Genomic DNA, 20,210 nt, shown 5'->3' with positions numbered 1-20,210 from the left:
CAGCATGGCCGGAGAAGTGGTGCGTCGGTGCGCGGCCAGGATCTGAACCTGCCAGTAGCGGAGCGCACGCACTTAACGGCTAAGCCACAGGGCCGGCCCTAAAATCAATTTTTTAATGGATTAATGGGACTACTTTTGTATTGATGTACTTTTAAAATTCCAAAACAACCCTCCTCTACTACCAAATTAGTCTACACAAGCTTGGTGTGTCATGAACTTTCTGGATGTTCATAATTATTATATTAACTTATCTTAAAGAAATTTTTTTTGAATTTCAGAACAAAACATATAAACCTTGAAAAGTTTTCTTAAAAGCATGTACTGTAAGGAGTTCATTTTGTTATGTTGCCTACATATTAAGGTAAATTTTTGCCCCCCCATTTGTGTACATCATAAAGCCAAACATAAAGGATTTTTGGATTATCAGTGCTGTTGCTTTCAGTTACTTACTATAATCAGGAATTGACTTTCTAGAGAAGGAAATACTTAAAAATAGTGGGTGCCATCTTTTTTAAGCTTGAGGTTCCTGATTCTTAATTTTATATTCCTGATGTTTAGCTTATCATCCAAAAGTGATGTAGACTATATCATTTATGTGTGGACTATATCATTTATGTATATGTGAGTGTGTGTGTGTGTATTTACATATCTACTCTTGACATAACTGGAGAGTCTAAAGCTGTTATGAAATACGTTTACAGTTATTTCTAAGTTGAAATCATTTCTAGTGTTAAACTTTTTGAATTCCTACCTTTAACCCTCGCTTTTTTCAAGAAATAACTTATTTATTTCATGTGCAGTACATCACATGTAATGAAGTTTCAGGCATTGGATTCTAATATAACTTAATAGATATTTTTTTGGAGGAAAATTAAATGTAGGGAAGTTATAAAAGTGACCATTACTATTTCAAAATGGGCAAATTCAGTGAAAGAGATATTCATTTAAATCCCTCTATTTGGCAAATTTTATTAAACTCTGATTTGGGGGGAGGTCCTTACCATTTAGGATTTAAATATGTAATGCTATTAAATTGTGTGAAAAGAAAGAAGATTTAACTTTCATCTCAGGTTTTGTACTATGTAAACCAAAGAGCTTAAGAAATTTCATTCTAAGCCAACTGTTTCATCCATTCAGCCTGATATTTTCTCTGATGTTAATATTTGAATGCTATTTTTATAGGTTAGGTCAATATACTAGCTAATCTTAAATCATTATGGCACATATAATCTGTACGTTTGGCCAGTATCACTTCTAGATACTAAGTCTGTGTGTCTCACACTGAAGTAGGGAAATCATGGAGCAACATGAGGAACCTCTCAAGAGATCACAGGGCTTGGTGCTGTAAAGCTGTGACAGCTGTTCAGCGATGATGAGGGCAAATCACTGGTTACACACAGCAGTTAACTAGCCTCTGCTGTTTCCTGAGTTCTTGGTGTTCTGCTGGAGTTTAGATAGACTGGCATTTGATGTTATTGGTGCCTGTGCCTCTTTAGATATCAACTTGGAAGTGTGATGTGTGTGAATGTGCGTTTATTTTGTTGTAGAGGTACATACGTATGGAAAAGTTAATGTCAGATGTTAGAGTTCCAAGATTAAAGACTGAAAGACTGTCCAAAGTTAATAATTTTCAAATGGGGATTATCTGTGCTTTTAGGTTGAGACCATTTGTTTGGATTATTACCATTAAATGTTAGATTAGATGATTTATGGAGTGCCTTTGTAACTTTAACAGGATGTCATTCTAAGCCATAACCTTTTGAAAATAGTGTTTTAAATAAAATTACCTCTATCAAGTTGCAAGGATGCTTCCACATTCATAAAAGATGAAGTAAAAAGTCAGCATTTACCTTAATCATATTATATATCATTTTAATGTCTTTTACACTCTTATTTTTTTTGTTATCTACACCCTCTGTCCTCCAAATAACTTAGTTGTCCTTTTTGAAACTACAAAATATGTTTGTAATAGCAAAGATGTGAGTTACTGTGACTTAAGTTTTTAGAATAGATAATGTCAGGGGCCAGCCTGGGGGCATAGTGGTCAAGTTCGCATGCTCTGCTTCAGCAGCCCAGGGTTCACGTTGCAGTTGTGGACCTGCACACTGCTCATCAAGCTATACTGTGGCGGCGTCCCACATACACAAAATACAGGAACATTGGCACAGATGTTAGCTCAGGGACAGTCTTCTCAAGCAAAAAGAGGAGGATTGGCAACAGATGTTAGCTCAGGGCCAATCTTCCTCACCAAAAAAAAAAAAAAAAAAGGATAATGTCAAGTGTGTTTTCTTAGAATTTTAAGGAAGTATATTTATATAATAGGTATTAGAGAGGTTTGTTTGCTTATGACCTAAGCTGAGAACTGAAGGTTAAAAATGTGTCTGCTTTTTGTCATCATAGAAATAGTCGTACCTTCCTCTTTTCACCTTCCTTTTCTTCCAGAGGCCCTGCTGCATTGCCAGCAAGTTATCTTTTCCTTTTTGGTGCACAGTATTTATAGTGCCCTAAAGAAAGAGAAAAGTAGTTAGGCGACAGACTCCACGTCCCCTCTTCTCTGCATTGATTTCACTCACTCTGCATGCCCCTTTCATCATGCTGACACAAGAACTGTAAAAGTTTACTACCATCCATGAATTAGCACAATTGAAAATTAATTGTAAATGCCTTAAAAATCTTTAATTCTTTGTATTTCTTTTTTAAATTATCAGAGCTTTAGGAGTCTAGCCCATCATTGTAATTTTCCAGCCATAATAATTTGGTGGAAACAGGTATAATGAAAACGTGAAATGCTTTGGAATCAGGCAAGCCTAGTTTCAAGTCTGTTTCACTGGTTATTAACTTAGTCACCATAGGCAAATTTATTAATCTCTGTGTCTCTACTTTCCCATTTGTAAAGTAGGGATAGACATACTTGCCTCATTGGGTTGTTATAGGGTTTAAATAAGATAATGTATGTAAAGTTCTCAGTTCAATGTAGCAGCTAGTAGATACACAGTATGGGTTAATGTCATCTCTCACTTTCCACAAAGAACTGATTTGGTGGTATTTATCCACGATGTTTGAAAAATGAGAATTAAAGGTAATAAATTCAAGACTTTTTTGGGTTTTTGTTGACAGTCACCTGTTGTCCTTTCTTATATATAGCATATCCTGCTCCTCTAACAAGTATCAGAGGCCGAAAACCTCTTTTTGGAGAAATAGGACACACTATTATGAACTTACTTGTTGTGAGTAATTGAACTATTTTTATTAAATGTTCTTATATTGTTACTTTAAAATTTTATTTAGCAGATTTTACACATTTGTATTTTCCTATTTTACTTTGGCATATTTGGTATGATGAAAGTTCATTGATAATAAATCCTAATTCATTTAATATAATATAAATGGGTCCTGTTTTTGATGAATTGCTTTTTAGAACACATCTCCTAATTTATGTGTACCTGACTCTAATTGCCTTTTGATTCATTCTGCTGCAGTGCTTACACATTTAGGTAATATGAGATCACACAATTGTTGAAGCTTTTGAAGCTTTAGTGAAAGTGTTAGTAAAGTCAATCAGGTGGGTGATATTGAGCAAGTTGTGGCCTAAGTTTCCTCATTTGTAATAGGAAGGATTGGATTAGATGAAGTCTCAGGTTCCCTTCCACCTCTAATTTCTGTAATTTTGTGTTTACCTGTTACCATAGAAACGTATTTCAGTGAACTTTAGTTTCCTTTATATGTGTTCAGTTGAAGACTTATTCTATTTTGGAAGATCTATAACTAGGAGGAGATGAACCCCAAATATTACAGAATTCTTCCTGAGAACAATATTCCTTATTACTGTTGTGGAGGAGCTAGAAGGATTAGTTGGTTTTTTAAGTTGGTACTGCTTTCTGGATGGCATTTGGACAGTTATGTATCACAAGTCTTAAAATGATGGATCCTCCTAAAAAAGGATTTAATGAATGGGTAAATGCTCATGGATAGTAGTTTAAGGTTTATGGAAATGTCATTTTGTGTAGGACCTTCGAAATTACCAGTATACCTTGCATAATATAGATCAGCTATTGATTCATATGGAAATGGGGAAAAGCTGCATAAAAATACCTCGGAAAAAATACAGTGATGTAAGTATAATCACTTTCTTCAAATCTGGAAGATAATTATTGAACATTAGATTTCCTTTGAAGTGTGTCAAATTAAATTTGTTTTGAATCAGACTAATATATAATGGCAAAAAATACTGTTTTTGAAATTTTAGATTTGTTTCCTAGTAAGGAATTTGTTTAATCCTATTTTTTCATCTTTTTTCTTTTCTGTTTTATCTATCTATTAATTGAGGTGATTTTATCTTCAAACATTTGTTTCTATCACATTCTCAGAGAGTTGTTCAGATCAAAGCTTGATAATTATGAAGCTGGTCAGAAATGTGACTCTTTGAATTACTGTAACTGATAAAGGCATAAAATGTTAATAAAAGTGTTTCTAAGTGGATGTTGTTTTTTTCCAGGTAATGAAAGTAATAAATTCTTCTAATGAGCATGTCATTAGCATTGGAGCTAGTTTTAGTACAGAAGCAGATTCTCATCTAGTCTGTATACAGAATGATGGAGTTTATCAAACACAGGCCAGCAGTGCCACTGGCCATCCTAGAAAAGGTGAGTGTTGGTTCCTAGTGTTGACCCGTAAAACCACCTCAATAAATAGAATTCCTTTCAAAGAGGAAATATATATATTTTACTTATTTGCTGAATCCATAGTAATAAAACAGTATGCTTTAAAATTTTAGCTACACAGATTAAAAAATTGCTTTTGTGTTTTTCTCTTGGGCGACATTAGGTTTAAAGACTTGGAATACTGTATTTAGGTATCTTCAGGCTTATTGTGTCCCATATGGTAGAAGTCTTATTTTCAGTAATTTCTCTCTGGAGTGAGGTTTTTTCACCTTTGTTTGCTGTCTGCTCCAACTCCTCTTAGTTAGGGGAACGCAGGGTGGATAACGATCAAGAATGATTTATAAAACCGTAAGTGGTTGGGGATATAAAAACTATAAAAATGGTGGAGTGTGTAGCGTGTGTGGGTGACATTACTCTCAGCTCTGGCTGAATGGCCTCAGTAAATGCTGCAATTACCAAACCCTTGCAGTAGAGGGCCTAACAAGTTGAAAGTTAAGTGGAAGTAAATATTCCATAAAATGAATACATTATGATAAAATAACATATTTAAAATAGTCTGACATTCTGGCAGCTAATAAAATGTTTTCTTCTGATTATAAAATTAATGTATACTTATTTGTAGTAAGCTTGGAAAATATGTTTTGAAAAATAGTAAAAGAAAAGAAAGTGCCAACATATGGCCATTGTTGACATTTTACTATATTTCCTTCCTATATTAATATATATGTTAAATAGATGATTTTATACTGGATATTTTTATATTTTTATATTGTGCTTTTTTAACTTAACATGGTATTGACATTTTTGTCATTAAAAGTTAACAACTATTTGATATTTATTTGTTGAATAGATATATATTTCTGTGGTATAAAATTCAAAAGATAAAAATATTTATAGTATAAAATCTCCTTTCCTCCTGTGACCCCCAAGCTGCCCTCTTCCCCTCCCCACAGGCAACCAAACCAGTGTTACCAGTTTCTTGTATATCCTTTCTGAGACTTTTTTGCTTATATGTGTAATTAAGCAAACACACACACATCTTTCTTCCACTTTTTTAAACAAGTGGTAACATTTGTTCCATTCTGTACCTTGCTTTTTCTTTTGTTAACATATCTTCAATATTATTTTATGTTAGTATTTAAAGAATTTTCACATTCCACATAACTTTCCACTTTATATGTTTACATCATTTAATTGTCCCTTATTGATGGATATAGCTGTTACCAATCCTTGGCTATTTATAAAAATGTACTGTGGGGGCTGGCCCGGTGGCCTAGTGGTTAAGTTTGGCGTGCTCTGCTTTGGCAGCCTGGGTTTAGTTCCTGGGCATGGACCTATACCACTCATCAGCAGCCATGCTGTGGCAGTGACCCACATACAAAATAGAGGAAGATTGGCACAGATGTTAGTTCAGGCCGAGTCTTCCTCAAGCAAAAAGGAAAGATTGGCAACAGATGTTAGCTCAGGGTGAATCTTCCTCAGCAAAAAAAAGTACTGTGAATAACGTTGTATTCGTGCCATTTATTCCTAGATGTGGAATTGGTGCATCAAAGGATACATGTATTTGTAACTTTAATAGATAATTTTCAAGTTGTCCTCCACAGAGATAGTTTTGATTTATGCTTTCACCAGTAGTGGATGTTTGATTTCCCACACTCTCTCTGATACAGACATAAACATTTCAAATAATACAACACTCCATCGATTATTAGATACAAACATTAAATTACCTTTATACAGGGCCGGCCCCGTGGCTTAGCGGTTAAGTGCGTGCGCTCCGCTGCCGGCGGCCCGGGTTCGGATCCCGGGTGCGCACCGAGGCACCACTCCTCCGGCCGTGCTGGGGCCGCGTCCCACGTGCAGCAACTGGAAGGATGTGCAGCTATGACAGACAACTATGTACTGGGGCTTTGGGGGAAAAATAAATAAATAAAATCTTTAAAAAAAAAAAAAAATTACCTTTATACAGTATTTTATCTTAATTTTGTTTAGTTTGGTTGTTTATTAGCTTTCTAATGTAAGTGGTATGGGCATGGCATTCATTGAGTACGTAAAATTTGCCATGCTCCAAATCATGCGTTTAACAAATAGCAGATAAAAAAGAGGAGCTTAAAACATAATTGTTGTATTTTTTTTTTTTATCAGTTACAGGTGCAAGTTTTGTGGTATTCAATGGAGCTCTAAAAACCTCTTCAGGATTTCTTGCTAAGTCCAGCATAGTTGAAGGTATGAGCACCATCTTTAAGGTTGTTTTAATGTAAAGATTTTTTCCATTTCCTTTTAAAACTGCATTTGATACTTATAAAAGAATATATGTAAGTTATAAAGCATAGCACTGCAAACTTATATGAAATTAACCCAACCCAAGAACTAGAACATGACCAGTATTTGGGTCTACTTATGCCTTCTTCCTCCTCTATCCAAGAATTAACTATTAGACTGAATATTGTGTTTATCATTCTCTTAATTTTTTTTTACTCTGTATAAACATATGCCTAAACATATGTTATTGTTTGTTTATGCTTATTTGGGAGATTTATAAAAGTGATATCATTCTTCACATAGTCTTATGGAACTGTATTTATACAACATTATGTCTCTAAAATTTTTGCATGTTGTTGCCGGCAACTACAGCTTATTCAATTTCAAGGCTATTAAATATTTTATTTTGTGAAGGTATGACAGTTTATCCATCTTTTGATCATGAACATCTGGTTTTCTTGCTTTGTTGCTATTATCAAATGTTGCTCATAGCATTCTTAGTGGTGTATGTGGGCATTTGGCACGTGTCTGAGAGTTTCTTAGAGTATGTATCCAGGAGTGGAATTTCTTGGCCAGTAGATTAGTAAATGTTCAGCTTTACAAAATATTGCTAAATTGTTCACCAAAGTGGTTGTACCAGTTTACATTACCCTCAGAATATATAAGATTTTCGGGCCGGCCCCGTGGCTTAGCGGTTAAGTGCGTGCTCTCCGCTGCCAGCGGCCCGGGTTCGGATCCCGGGTGCGCACCGAGGCACCACTCCTCCAGCCATGCTGAGGCCGTGTCCCACATACAGCAACTAGAAGGATGTGCAGCTATGACAGACAACTATGTACTAGGGCTTTGGGGGAAAAATAAATAAATAAAATCTTTAAAAAAAAAAAAAAAAGAATATATAAGATTTTCCATTGATCTGCATGTTCTCCAAACGTGGTGTTATCAGACTACTTAGTTACGTCAATCTGGTAGGTATCTCTGAACATGGTCATAATTAGCATTCCTCTAATAAGTAGAACATCTTATGACATATTTACTGGACACGTATATTGCCTCTCCTGTGAAATGCCTGTTCACATCTTTTGCCCATTTTTCTATTGTTTTGTGTCTTTTTCTAACTGATTTATAGTTATATAGTTTTATATGTGTTGTAGATTTCCCCTACCATTTTATAGTCTCTTTTTAATAGAAGGCCTTCATTTTAATACAGTATAATTTATTAATCTTTTATGGTTAATGTTTTTTAAGAAATCTTCCTATCCTGTGGTTAAAAAGATGTTCTCTTGTCTTGTCCCTGAAGATTTAAAGTTTTACCTTTAACACTTAAGTCCTTAATTTATCTGGAATTTATTTTTATGCATTGTGTAAGGTAGGGATCCAGTGACGTTTTTCTGCATTTGAATAGGAATTGATCAAGCGTCAGTCATTGAATAGTCCTAATGAGAGAGATTTTTCACTCACACCACCTCTCATACCAAATGTGTGAGTTTTTTTCCTCACACTAACCAGTTTTCTCTGACACCAACTGGGTGTCCAACAATTCAGTTCAGTTCTGACATGAACCACCCAGAGTTAGCACAGACCCCGTAGGTTAAGGGCTCAGTCCCACAAGACTGCCCCCTACTTTAGATGCCAGTCACAAGTCGGGCCTGTTGTACTTCTGAATAACTGGCTATAAATCAAGGGATCCCACCACCTTCTCCTCAGGTTGGCTGATTTGCTAGAATGGCTAACAGAAATCACTTTACTTATGTTAACCAGTTTATTATAAAGCATTTGTAAAGGATACAACTCAGGAAAAACCAAGTGGAAGAGATGCATAGGGCAGGGTATGGGGAAAGGGTCATGGAGTTTCCACGCTCTCTCCAGGTGTACCACCCTCCCAACACATCACCCTTCCAGCACTTTAGGTGTGTTCACCAATGTGGAAACTCTCCAGGCCCCAGTGTTTAGGGGTTCTCATGGAACTTTCATTGTAGAGGCATGATTGATTAAATCATTGGCCATTGCTGATTGAACTCAACCTCCAGCCTCTTTCCCCTCCCGAGAGGAGATGGGGGTGGGATGAAAGTTCCAACCTTCAATCCTCTAATCATGCCTTAGTCTGTCTGGGGATCAGCTCCTATACTGAAGCTATCTAGGGGCTCTCAGCCACCTCTTATCTCATTAGCATACAAAAGATACTCCTATCCTTCTGGAGATTCCAAGGGTTTTAGGAGGTGTGTGCCAGGACCCAGGGACAAAGACCAAGTATACATTTCCTATTATACCACAGTCCCTTTTCCCCAGTAATCTTTAATGTAATCCTGTTGCATATCAGGTTTTACTTGTGCAAGAATCTGTTTCTGGGCTCTGTGTTCAGTTTTTATAACTGTTTTGGCTGGTCTGTCTTACTTGGCACCAGTACCATACTATCTTATTTTTATTTTTTCATTTTTTACTTTTGCTATGAAAACATCAAAGATACATAAAAGTAAAAAAGAATAATAAACCCTTAATGGACCCATCATCCGTCTTTAATAATTATTAATTTATGGCCAATCTTATTTTACTTATATCCTTATCTATTCTCCCCTCATTGGATTATTTTATTATATAATTTCATTCATAAATATTTCAATATATATCTCTAAAAGAAGCATCTTTTCAGAAACACAATCACAATACTATTATCACACCTAAAAAATGTATCAATAATTTCTATATATCAAATATCCAATCACTAGTCACATTTCCCCCATTATCTCACTTTTTTTTAAGTTTGTTCAAATCAATATCCAAATGAGATCCAATAACTTCAGATGATTATGTCTCCTCAAGCTCTTTTAATATTTAATGTATTAGTCCACTTGGGCTGCCATAACAAAATACATAGACTGAGTGGGTTAAAGAACAGAAATTTATTTTCTCACAATTCTGGAGGTTGGAAGTCCCAGATTGAAGGGCCAGCAGGGTTTGTTTTTGGTGAGGCCTCTCTCCTTGGCTTGCAGATGGCACCTTCTCACTGTGTCCTCATAGGGCCTTTTTCTGTTCATGTGTATGGCTAGTGAGCTCTGTTGTCTATTTTTATACAGATGCCAATCCTATCAGATTAGGGCACCTCCCTAATGATTTCCTTTAAATTTAATTACCTCCTTAAAGGCCTTGTCTCCAAATATGGTCACAGTCTGTTTTTATTGGTCATCCTAGCTAAAGATTTGTCCATTCTTTTTTGTTTCTTTATTCCTCCATTACTGCCTTCTTTTGCGTTAAATATTTTCTAGTGTACCATTTTAATTCATTTGTCATTTCTTATATATATATTTTTTGAGTTATTTTCTTAGTGCTTACCATGGGCATTACAATTAATATCTTAACTTATAATAATACAGTTCAAGTAAATATCAACTTAATTTCAATAGTATACCAAAACTTTCCTTCTATGTAGCTTCATTCCCTCTCTCCTCCTTTGTGCTATTATTGTCATACAAATTACATCTTTATACATTGTGTGCCCATCAGCAATGATTTATAATTATTGCTTTATGCAGTGTCTTTTAAATCAGGTAGGAGGAGGGCCGGCCCCATGGCTTAGCGGTTAAGTGTGCACGCTCCGCTCCTGGCGGCCCAGGTTTGGATCCCGGGCGTGCACCGACACACTGCTTCTCCCGCCATGCTGAGGCCGCGTCCCACGTACAGCAACTAGAAGGATGTGCATCTATGACATACAACTATCTACTGGGGCTTTGGGGAAAAAAATAAATAAATAAAACATTTAAAAAAAATAATCAGATAGGAGGAAAAAAGAGTTACAACCAAAAATACATTTATATTGTCTTATATATTTACCTATGTAGTAACCTTACCAGTGCTCTTTATTTTTTCATGTAGATTCGAGTTACTGTCTAGTGTCCTTTTAGTTCTGTGTGACAGGCTCCCTTTAATATATCTTGTAGGTCAGGTGTGCTACCAACAAATTGTCTCAGTTTTTATCTGGGAATTTCTTAAATCCTCCTTCATTTTTGAAGGACAGTTTTCCTGGATATAGAATTTCCTGGTTAACAGTCTTTTTCTTTCAGCACTTTGAATATGTCATCCCACTGTCTTCTGGCCTTCATAGTTTCTGATGATAAATTAGCTGCTAATTTTATTTGGGATTGTTTGAATGTAATGAGTTGCTTCTCTGTTGCTACTTTCATGAGTCTCTCTTTGTCTTTCACAGTTTGATTAAGATGTGTCTAGGTATGGATCCCCTTGAGTTTATCCTCATGAAGTTAAGTTTCTTGGATGTGCAGTAATGTTTTTCATCAAATTTGGGAAGTTTTCCATCATTATTTGTTTACATATTCTTCCTGCCTCTTTCTCTCTGTCTCCTCTCATTCTGGGACTTCTGTTATGCATACATTGGTACTCTTGATGATGATGATGTTCCCACAAGTCTCTGAGACTGTTCCTTTTTTGTCATTCTTTTTTTCCTTTCTGTTCACCAGACTAGATAATCTCAATTGACCTGTTTTCAAGTTCACTGATTCTCTTTTCTTCCTACTCAAATCTGCTGTAGAGCTCCACTTGTCAATTTTTCATTTCAGTTTCTCTACTTTTGAAATTTAGAATTTGTTTGGTTCTATTTTATAATTTTATAATTTCTGTGTCTTCATTGATATTCTCTATTTGGTGAGACATCATTGTCATACTGTCCTTTGGTTCTTTAGACATGTTTTCCTTTAGTTCTTTGAACATACTGAAAATAACTCATTTTATAGTCTTTGTTTAGTAAGTACAGTGTCTTGGTTTTTCTCAGGGACACTCTCTATTACCTGCTTTTTTCCCACTGTGTGTGAGCCATATTTTACCATTTATTTGCATGTCTGGTGATTTTATGTTGAAAACTCTTTCCAGGGCAGCGGTTTGCCCTGTGACCTCAATTCTCTGATAGATCTAAGAATTGTTCATTTTCACTTTGTTCAGCTTTTTTCTTACTGTGAGGATAGGAGTGACGACTTCCAAGCTCTTTACACATTGGAACAGAAACCAGAAGTTATTAGCATTTTTTTGTAGCACAAATAGGTGGGCTTTCATTTATCTGAAGCTATTTTTGTTTCTTCCTCATTTTTGAAAAATATTTTTGCTAGATATAGAATTCTGCTTTGCAAGTTATTTTCTTTAAAGATGTCATTTTATTGTCTTTTGGCCTCCATTGTTTCTAATGAAAAGTCAGTAATAATTTGTTTCCCTGTATTTAATGTGCCCTTTTCCTTAATCTGTTTTCAAGATATCCTCTTTATCTTTGGTTTTCACCAGTTTTACTGTGATGTGCCTCAATGTGGTTTTCTTTTTATTTATCCTGCTTGGCATTTGTTGAGCTTCTTGGATATGTGCGTCAATATTTTTCATCAAATTTGGGGAATATCTTATTTTTATCTCCCAGTCTTTCTTCTTTGGGGAGATATCTAAATTATCTACCTATCTATCTGTCTATGAGACTGTCTTATACCATCTCATGGGTCCTTGATGCGGTGTTCATTTTTCTTCAGTCTTTTTTCTCTTTGTTCTTCACATTGGATAATTTTTATTGATCTTTCTTCATGTTCTCTGATTCTTTCTTTTGCCATCTTCAAGCTACTATTAAGCCTTTCCATTGAGGTTTCAATTTCAGTTAGATTACACTTTTCAGTTCTAGAATTTTTTTTTGATTCTTTTTCCAGTTTCTGTTTCTCTAAGATTTTTTTATCTGTGTATTCATTTAGTCCATATTTGCTTTTTGTTCTTTGAATGTGTTTTCCTTTAGGTCTTGGAATGTATTTAGAATAGATGTTGTAAAGTGTTTGTGTGTTTAAGCCAATGTCTTGGCCATCTCATGGTTGGTTTTGGTTATGTAGGGGCTCACATTTTCCTGTTTCTGTCTAGTAATTTTTTATTATGTATTTGCCATTGTTGATATGCTTTAGAGACTTTAGATTCTATTGGCTTTTGCTGAAGAAGGCTTATTTGTGTTGCAAAAGGCATTTTCATGGCTGATCACCTTCGGCTTCTGTAGACTTTATTTTTCACTTTAGGATGGATCTGTGGAAATTCTAAGGTGTTTACGAATCTTCTCTAATCTGACGAGACTCATTCTCCAAATCTGTTTTTTCTGTAGATTTTGTAAGGCCTTTGTTTTGGCTTTGCTACAGCTGAAGTTGGTGAGGTGCTAATGAGGTCTCTCTACTTTGGTTGGGCCAGGCCACCAATATCCTCTAAGATTGCTTGAGTTTTGGTATCTCTGTTCTGTTCCCAGCACTAGAACAGCTGTTCTCTGGTAGGCTTCATCTAGTCTCATTCTGTTAACGTGTCCCCAGTTCTAGTCCAGAGACTCCAAAGGACCCTTACAGAGTCTTCTGGTGCCCCCTTTTCAGTGTCTTGACCCCAGGTTCCAGGCTTCCCCAAACTCTCATCTCTGACTTCTTTGCCCAGTAGGGCCATTGTAGTAGTATGGTTCACCATGTAGAAGTTGTGCCCAAGCAGAGAGCCTGGGCAATTGTGGGCTCACCTGTTGAGTTTTCCTCTAGGGATCATCGTATTGCACTTCTGCTGTCCAGTCTGAAAACAATTGCCTTATACATCTCATCTAGTCTTATGGTTGGTTGTTATGAAAGGGCTAATTTTATATCAGTTATTTCAGTATAGCCAGAAATGGAAATTCTCACCTTTTTTAACCATTAAAAAAAAAGAATCCTTAACTTTGTGAAATATTTTTATTTCCTAGTAGAAAAAAAAATTAAGATGATTTAACACATGATCTAAAACTTGCACAGAACATATTTTGATAGCAAATTTTGTGGCTTAGACGTATAAATTGATATTTAGTAAAATAAATGTGAAACATAACTGTCATTTTTAGATGGCTTAATGGTACAAATAACTCCAGAGACCATGGAGGGCTTGCGGTTAGCTCTACGAGAACAAAAGGACTTTAAAATTACATGTGGGAAAGTTGATGCTGTAGACCTGAGAGAATATGTGGATATCTGCTGGGTAGATTCTGAAGAAAAAGGAAACAAAGGGTAGGCATTTTTTGTGACTAAAATCTAATTGATTTGTTCAATGGGGGAAGGATAGAAACATCCTGTTAATAAAATTAAATATTTATTAATAAATATAGAATTATACCATGAATGTAAATGCTTATACTCCAGTTAATAAATGCAGTCTGTTTTTTCAAACATGTGCCTGACCAGCCGCATGGGTGTTTTCTTGGCCGGGATGCTGCAGATTATTAAAGGGTGGTCAGTTTGGGAGGGGGCCAATGATAAAATGTCCATTGTGTAGCACTGTGGTCTTGATGCCAGGGCTGAGAAAGATAAGACACTTTTTCTGTCATATGGTGCCTATTTTTGTCAAGTAAGTAGAGGATTCCTTTTGGATGTTTATTCTGCATTATGTTGATTCACTGTAACTACAAACAACTGAACTCAATAATATATACGTTAGAGGCCTTACAGAATATTACTGCCACTCCCTCTTTTCAGTTACTCATTTTCTTTCTTTTTTGGAGATTGGCTAAGGGTTCTGGAGCAAAGAAGGAAGAAGAGGGCTAATGCTGAAGGACTCCAAAGTAGAGTTTTTGAAATTCATGAGACAGCTTTTCTGTTAGGAGACTATTTAAGGTATTTTAAATCTCAGGTCTGAACTGGGCATATGAAAAAGTAGATATAATTTGCTACACAATCAAGAAATCTTGGTAAATGAATATGAACTACAGTTTTAATTATTTTGTATATAATTGAGATATCTTACTACTGCTTTAAATTTATAGCTTTCATAATTTTTCTCCTTATTCCATTTGTTCAAATCTAATAGTTCATTTCATAGGAAGCACTTTGGTACTAATAATTCTGTTGTATTATGTTGTATTATGTAGTGTTATCAGTTCAGTGGATGGAATATCATTAGAAGGATTTCCAAGTGAAAAAATAAAGCTGGAAGAAGATTTTGAAAATGATGAGAAGATTGTAAAGTGTACCGAGGTAACTGAGAAAGAAGATTCCTTCCCTTTGCATGCTGTGTTTGGATATGGTTTTTGTTTTTTTAACGTGGAGATTTTGCAGTAGTTAACCTCTGAAGGTTTAAGTGCAGCTCATTATACTATTTACATTATACCTTGAGACACACATGTATTCACCCCAGACTGCCTTTTATACAGCAGATTTGGATTTCCATAGGATTATTTCAGGCTGTTGTAGGGTGGTACTGCCTGCCAGCTCACAGTTAAGTTTTGGCATCATTGCCATCTTTGTACAGTAATGTGTTGTTTGACCATATTATTTTCATTTTTCTCTTATTTTACAAAAAATAAAATATTGACATCAGTTTATAATTAGCATTCACATATATATGACAGTTATTTTCGTATGTTCCAATTTTTTTTTAATAAGAGGATATGAAATTATAGACTCCCAACCCCTTAGTTCATGTCCATACTCCCCCTCATTCTACCACCCAGGTCAGGCAATCAGTGTTACTCATTTCTTATGTTTTCTTTGTGGTTTTATGCTTGTACAAGATAGATCAAAACTATAGAGGACACAGAAATTATAGAATATTATTTATTTGATCTTAACTTCATTAAGATGTCCTTATCAGATGGTACTCTTATAGGATGGACTTATTAGTCCCCTTCTCTAAACTGAGTTAACAAGGCTTTTGTTACTGCAGGTTAACTTTAGGCAAAAATAGCTAAATCATTTCCATATTCCATAACCTTCAGTTTTAAGTTTTTACTTACAGTATAGATTAGGCTATATATATATAATGCTCTTAACTAGTGAATTTCATGGCACTAACATTGGGATTTTATTAAAGTTGAATTGAAAGTAGCAATTGTTGCATTTTTAAAGCTACTTTTAGTCTTAATCATGACTTGTTTCCTAATAAATACATTTCAGGTGTTTTACTTCCTAAAGGACCAGGATTTATCTATTTCTGCAACTCGTTATCAGTTTGCAAAAGAAGTAGCCATGGCTTGTAGTGCTGCACTGTGCCCTCACCTGAAAACTCTAAAGAGTAATGGGATGAATAAAATCAGCCTCCGAGTTTCCATTGACACTGATATGGTGAGGCATGTTTTTGTGATATCTTTTTGAAATGAATATGTCATGTATTAAAATAATGAAAAGTTTTCTCTTTAGCCTTTTATTTTGGGGTGAATGAAGAGAACTAAAATTTGTTGATCATCAATGTATGCTACACACTTCATGTACATTATCTCCTTTACTCTCCACAACTGGGATCAGCAGACTTGTTTTTGTAAAAGGCCAGACAGTAAATATTTTAGGCATTGTGGGCTGTATGATTTCTTTCACAACTACACTCTGTCATTATGGTGCGAAAGCAGCACTAGACAGAATGTAAACTAACAAGCTCAGCCGTGTTCCACTGAAGCTTTGCTTATAAAATGATGGGCCAGATTGGCCCTCGGGTCATAGTTTGCTGACCCCTGCTCCACAACAATCCTGCGTGATAAGTAGGGTTTTTTATTTATTATTCTGACTAGATTCTATATTCACATGATTTAAAATTACAGAAGTCTAACAGTGTGTCTGTAACAGGACCACCTCGTTGACCGTTTCCAGGGAGCAGCATTCACACTGTAGTCTGTGTACTTGGTGGCCCCTGGAGATAATAACTCCAGGCTACAGTGTAAATGCTTCCCAGTAGAGTTATGTAAGATTACAGTCCTGGAAAGATCTCCTTCCTAGCCTTGATTCCTAACCCTTTAGTCTACCTCTATACTCCCCTTCATCCTCCTTTCCTGGTCAGGCAATGAAATGTTACCCATTTCAATGTATTCTTTGTGATTTTATGCATTTACGAGCAAGTAAGTATGTGTGTCCTTTTTGTGCCCCCCCTTTGCACTGTTGTTTTTTTTTTACCTCGCTTATTTAACAATATATCTTAGAGATATTTCGTATTACTACATATTCTTTTTAACGGTTGTGTAGTAGTAGTTGATTATATAAATGTACCATAATTTATTTAACTAGTTCTTATGCATGCTTGGTATGTACTGATTGACATTTAAGTTATCCACAATACTATGCTTTTGCGTGAGTATATAAGAAACATTCCTAGAAGTAGAATTGCCAGGTCCAAGTACGTACTCAATAGATATTACCATATTGTCTCAAATAGAGGTTTTGCCAGTTTAATTTTCTACCACAATTTGAGAGTGTTCTTTCCCCCACATCCTTATCAAAGCAGTATGTAATCAAACTTTTGAACTTTGTCAATTTGATAGGTGAAAAATGGTACTCCAGTATTATTTTAATATGCATTTCTAACTGTTTCCAATATCCAATATAGGAGATTTCAAAGCAGTTTCTTAATTAGAATGGTTAATATAAACATGAATGAGTTCATATGCTGAAGGTTTGCTCTTCTTCAGCCAGGATGTGTTATACTCATAGTTCTTATTGGAAGGAAGAACTGAGAGTTTCATCTCACTGTTAAAAGTTCATTTTTCAAGGAAGCATTGGGTAATTGTTGAGTAAGCACTGTTAATATATTTTTTAGTCAAATGTATTAAGGTGTAATTTTCACAAGCAACATGAAATTCAAATATTAAATATTATTGCAACAACAAATTCAAAATATTTTAGATTATTTTTTAATACCAATGTGGTTTTTCTTTAAGTCATGTTGATCATCATTCAAAACCTTAGTCCTCCAATGTATTCACATGTTCATTGAAAAGAAACTATATGAAGTAGTGGCAGTTTTTTAAATTTTTATGTTATCTGTGGGAGGGACAATTATAAATTATGTAGTAGATGGATAAAAGAAGTATAGGAGAATGTAAAACATTTTATGAATAAAATATCAAATATTTTCTTAATATGCTTAAACTGAATGATATTTTTAAATAGTTTAATTATTTTATATTCATCTGCTGAGCTAAACAAGATTGCTCACTTTCTAGGGTTGACTTATTCAGATTTTTTTTTCCAGGTTGAATTTCAGGCAGGATCTGAAGGCCAACTTCTCCCTCAGCATTATCTCAATGATCTTGATAGTGCTCTAATCCCTGTGATCCACGGTGGAACCTCCAACTCTACTAGTTTACCATTAGAAATAGAATTAGTATTTTTCATTATAGAAAATCTTTTTTAGTGAAAGATGTGGGTCATATATATTGCAAACTGATTTGTTAAAACTAACTCCAGCATTAAAGCTGAAATACTACAAACACTAAAATATATATGTAATGTTTGAAACGTGTAAGCTTTGCTTTAGGCAGGAATGATTTTTTTAAATCATTAGCACAATATTTAAATCTCTAAAAATGTAAGAGATCCACAGTTTTTGAAGCTTTACACTTAATACAAGTACTAAAAAGACAAGGATTTCTTCTGCCTTTAAGATATTTGTAGCATTACTGTGTTATTTAAATGATAAGCCAAAGTATCTGCACTTAGGTATACCTCTTTATGCCAAGAATGATTTTAATGAAGGCTCTTTTCAGATGTAACGTTATAAGGGAAATATCTGCTTTGTGTATTTGGGTTCTAAAATCTATTAAAAATGTATTTCAATGGCACAGACCAGTTTCCAGATCTTAGACTTATATGATAATTCTTTGAATAAGGCAGATAACTTATTTGTATAATTGGAGTGGAGACCTACCTCCATGATTAGATAAACTCTGGATTAAAATCAGAATTTTTGCCTTTTTTCTTCTCAGATTATTATATATATATATATGGTTTTTTCTTGATTAAATGGGTATTCTTAAAATAACTGTGGGTGCTTCAGGATTTTGTGCTTCTACATTTAAGTATATTGTTTTTATAGTGAGAACATGTGATTCGGTATGTGTTTTATAAATCTTTAATAATTTATAAATAGGTAATATTTTTGTATTGCAGTATATTATTTTTCCTCCTTTCTTTCCAAAGTATACCACTGTATTTACCACTTCTGAGAGTGATTGACGACAGGCCAGATGACCCTTGAAGTAGTCATTATGTAGCAATAAATGAAGCCTGAAACAGGTTTTTTTTTTTTACTTTTTACTTCTCCTTTAAACCTTAGAAGTTTCTTGGCAAGTCTGCATATTTTCATTGACACCAATGTATTAAATATAAATTTTAATGAACTAAGCACTTTTGCATATTTTAAATTCTTTCTATGATAGTTATTTTTTATAACAGGATATTAACATAAGTTATCTATGTATTTGAAACTGTTGCAGAGCTTTCCTCTTTATTTCAAACAGCAAAAAAAAAAAAAAGTATGTTGCATTAAAAAAAAGGGCATATTTTAGTTAGACCTGTCATTTAAGTTATATAAAATATAATCATTATTTTGATGCTTCTTTTCTTCTCATGTGCACTATGTATGTTTTTGTATCAAAAACACTCACTGTATATCTCAAGAAAAATAAACTACACTAAAGAGCCCTGTTTTAAGAAAAATATTTACAAAGCATCTCAACTTGAAGACCAAGTCAGGGTTATAACTCAGGATCTGAGGTCTCAGGCTAGGAGAGACTGAGAATGGTAATCAGTTTGGTCATATGGTTCTTACTGAATCACATCTGTAGTACTAGCCAAAGACACAGTATGGAGGAGAATATCAGTCTTCTGGAAGTAGCTACTTCATAAACAGTGTAAAATGTTGCAGATATCAAATAAAATGGCAACACGTAATAATTTGTGAAATTTATTGAAATGGTGTAAGATAAAGCAATTACATATCAAATTCAATTTATATTATTTTTCTTTATATAGTGTGTTTCTTTTGCAGTATAAGTAATTGCACAATCTCTGAATACTGAACTTTCAACCTTAAAATAACCAAACAGTGGAGGACTCTTCCCATGATGGGATAACTTTGGATTTGTTTTCATAAAGTCTCTACATTTAATAAAAAGTGGAATTACGTGCCTTTGGAGGCACATTTCAAAGTATTCTTTGTAGATGTAGAATATGTTTCTGAATGCATTTGTTACTTATTTGGTCCTGTTCTTCACATTGGTACTTAATTTGAAATTTCAATTTTTTTAAAGGTGAAGAAATAGAATGGTTCTTTGTAGTCAGTCTGCAGTGATCTATTTTTGGTCTTATGCCTTCTAAAACTACTCTCTTTCTCTGAATTTTGAAATATGAAGTAAACTCTAGCTCATTTGTTTTATGCAGCCATCCAGCAAACAGTGTCTATATACTTGCTATATGCAGAGTACTTTATTAGGCTTCATTGATTGAAAGGTGAATAAAATAGTTCTTTCCCTCTTGGAGCTGAATGTGTGAAGCAGATAATTAACAGAGTAAAAGT

General features: G+C 34.6%; 1 protein-coding gene across 10 annotated transcripts in view; it reads left to right on the top strand.

The window, feature by feature from the left end:
- Positions 1-19,845, top strand: part of ZFYVE16 (zinc finger FYVE-type containing 16) — a 47,801-nt gene extending 27,956 nt beyond the window's left edge. For 8 of the 10 annotated variants that reach the window (XM_087430117.1, XM_087430121.1, XM_087430120.1 and 5 more), the window contains 9 exons: positions 3,145-3,227; positions 4,008-4,112; positions 4,496-4,643; positions 6,807-6,887; positions 13,780-13,942; positions 14,444-14,545; positions 14,800-14,905; positions 15,824-15,991; positions 17,886-19,845. In XM_087430117.1, coding sequence (XP_087286243.1) covers positions 3,145-3,227; positions 4,008-4,112; positions 4,496-4,643; positions 6,807-6,887; positions 13,780-13,942; positions 14,444-14,545; positions 14,800-14,905; positions 15,824-15,991; positions 17,886-18,047 — 1,118 coding nt within the window. In that variant the 3' untranslated portion in view covers positions 18,048-19,845. Of the gene's footprint in view, positions 1-3,144; positions 3,228-4,007; positions 4,113-4,495; positions 4,644-6,806; positions 6,888-13,779; positions 13,943-14,433; positions 14,546-14,799; positions 14,906-15,823; positions 15,992-17,885 lie in introns of those variants that run through there. The other 2 variants (XM_014797551.2, XR_015552039.1) reach the window with 2 other exon arrangements.
- Positions 19,846-20,210: the final 365 nt, after the last annotated feature.

Source organism: Ceratotherium simum, chromosome 4 (assembly GCF_057802395.1).
Source record: "Ceratotherium simum simum isolate JZ-2026a chromosome 4, ASM5780239v1, whole genome shotgun sequence".
NCBI classification, from domain to species: Eukaryota; Metazoa; Chordata; class Mammalia; order Perissodactyla; family Rhinocerotidae; genus Ceratotherium; species Ceratotherium simum.
This window is presented reverse-complemented; position numbering and strand designations above follow the sequence as displayed.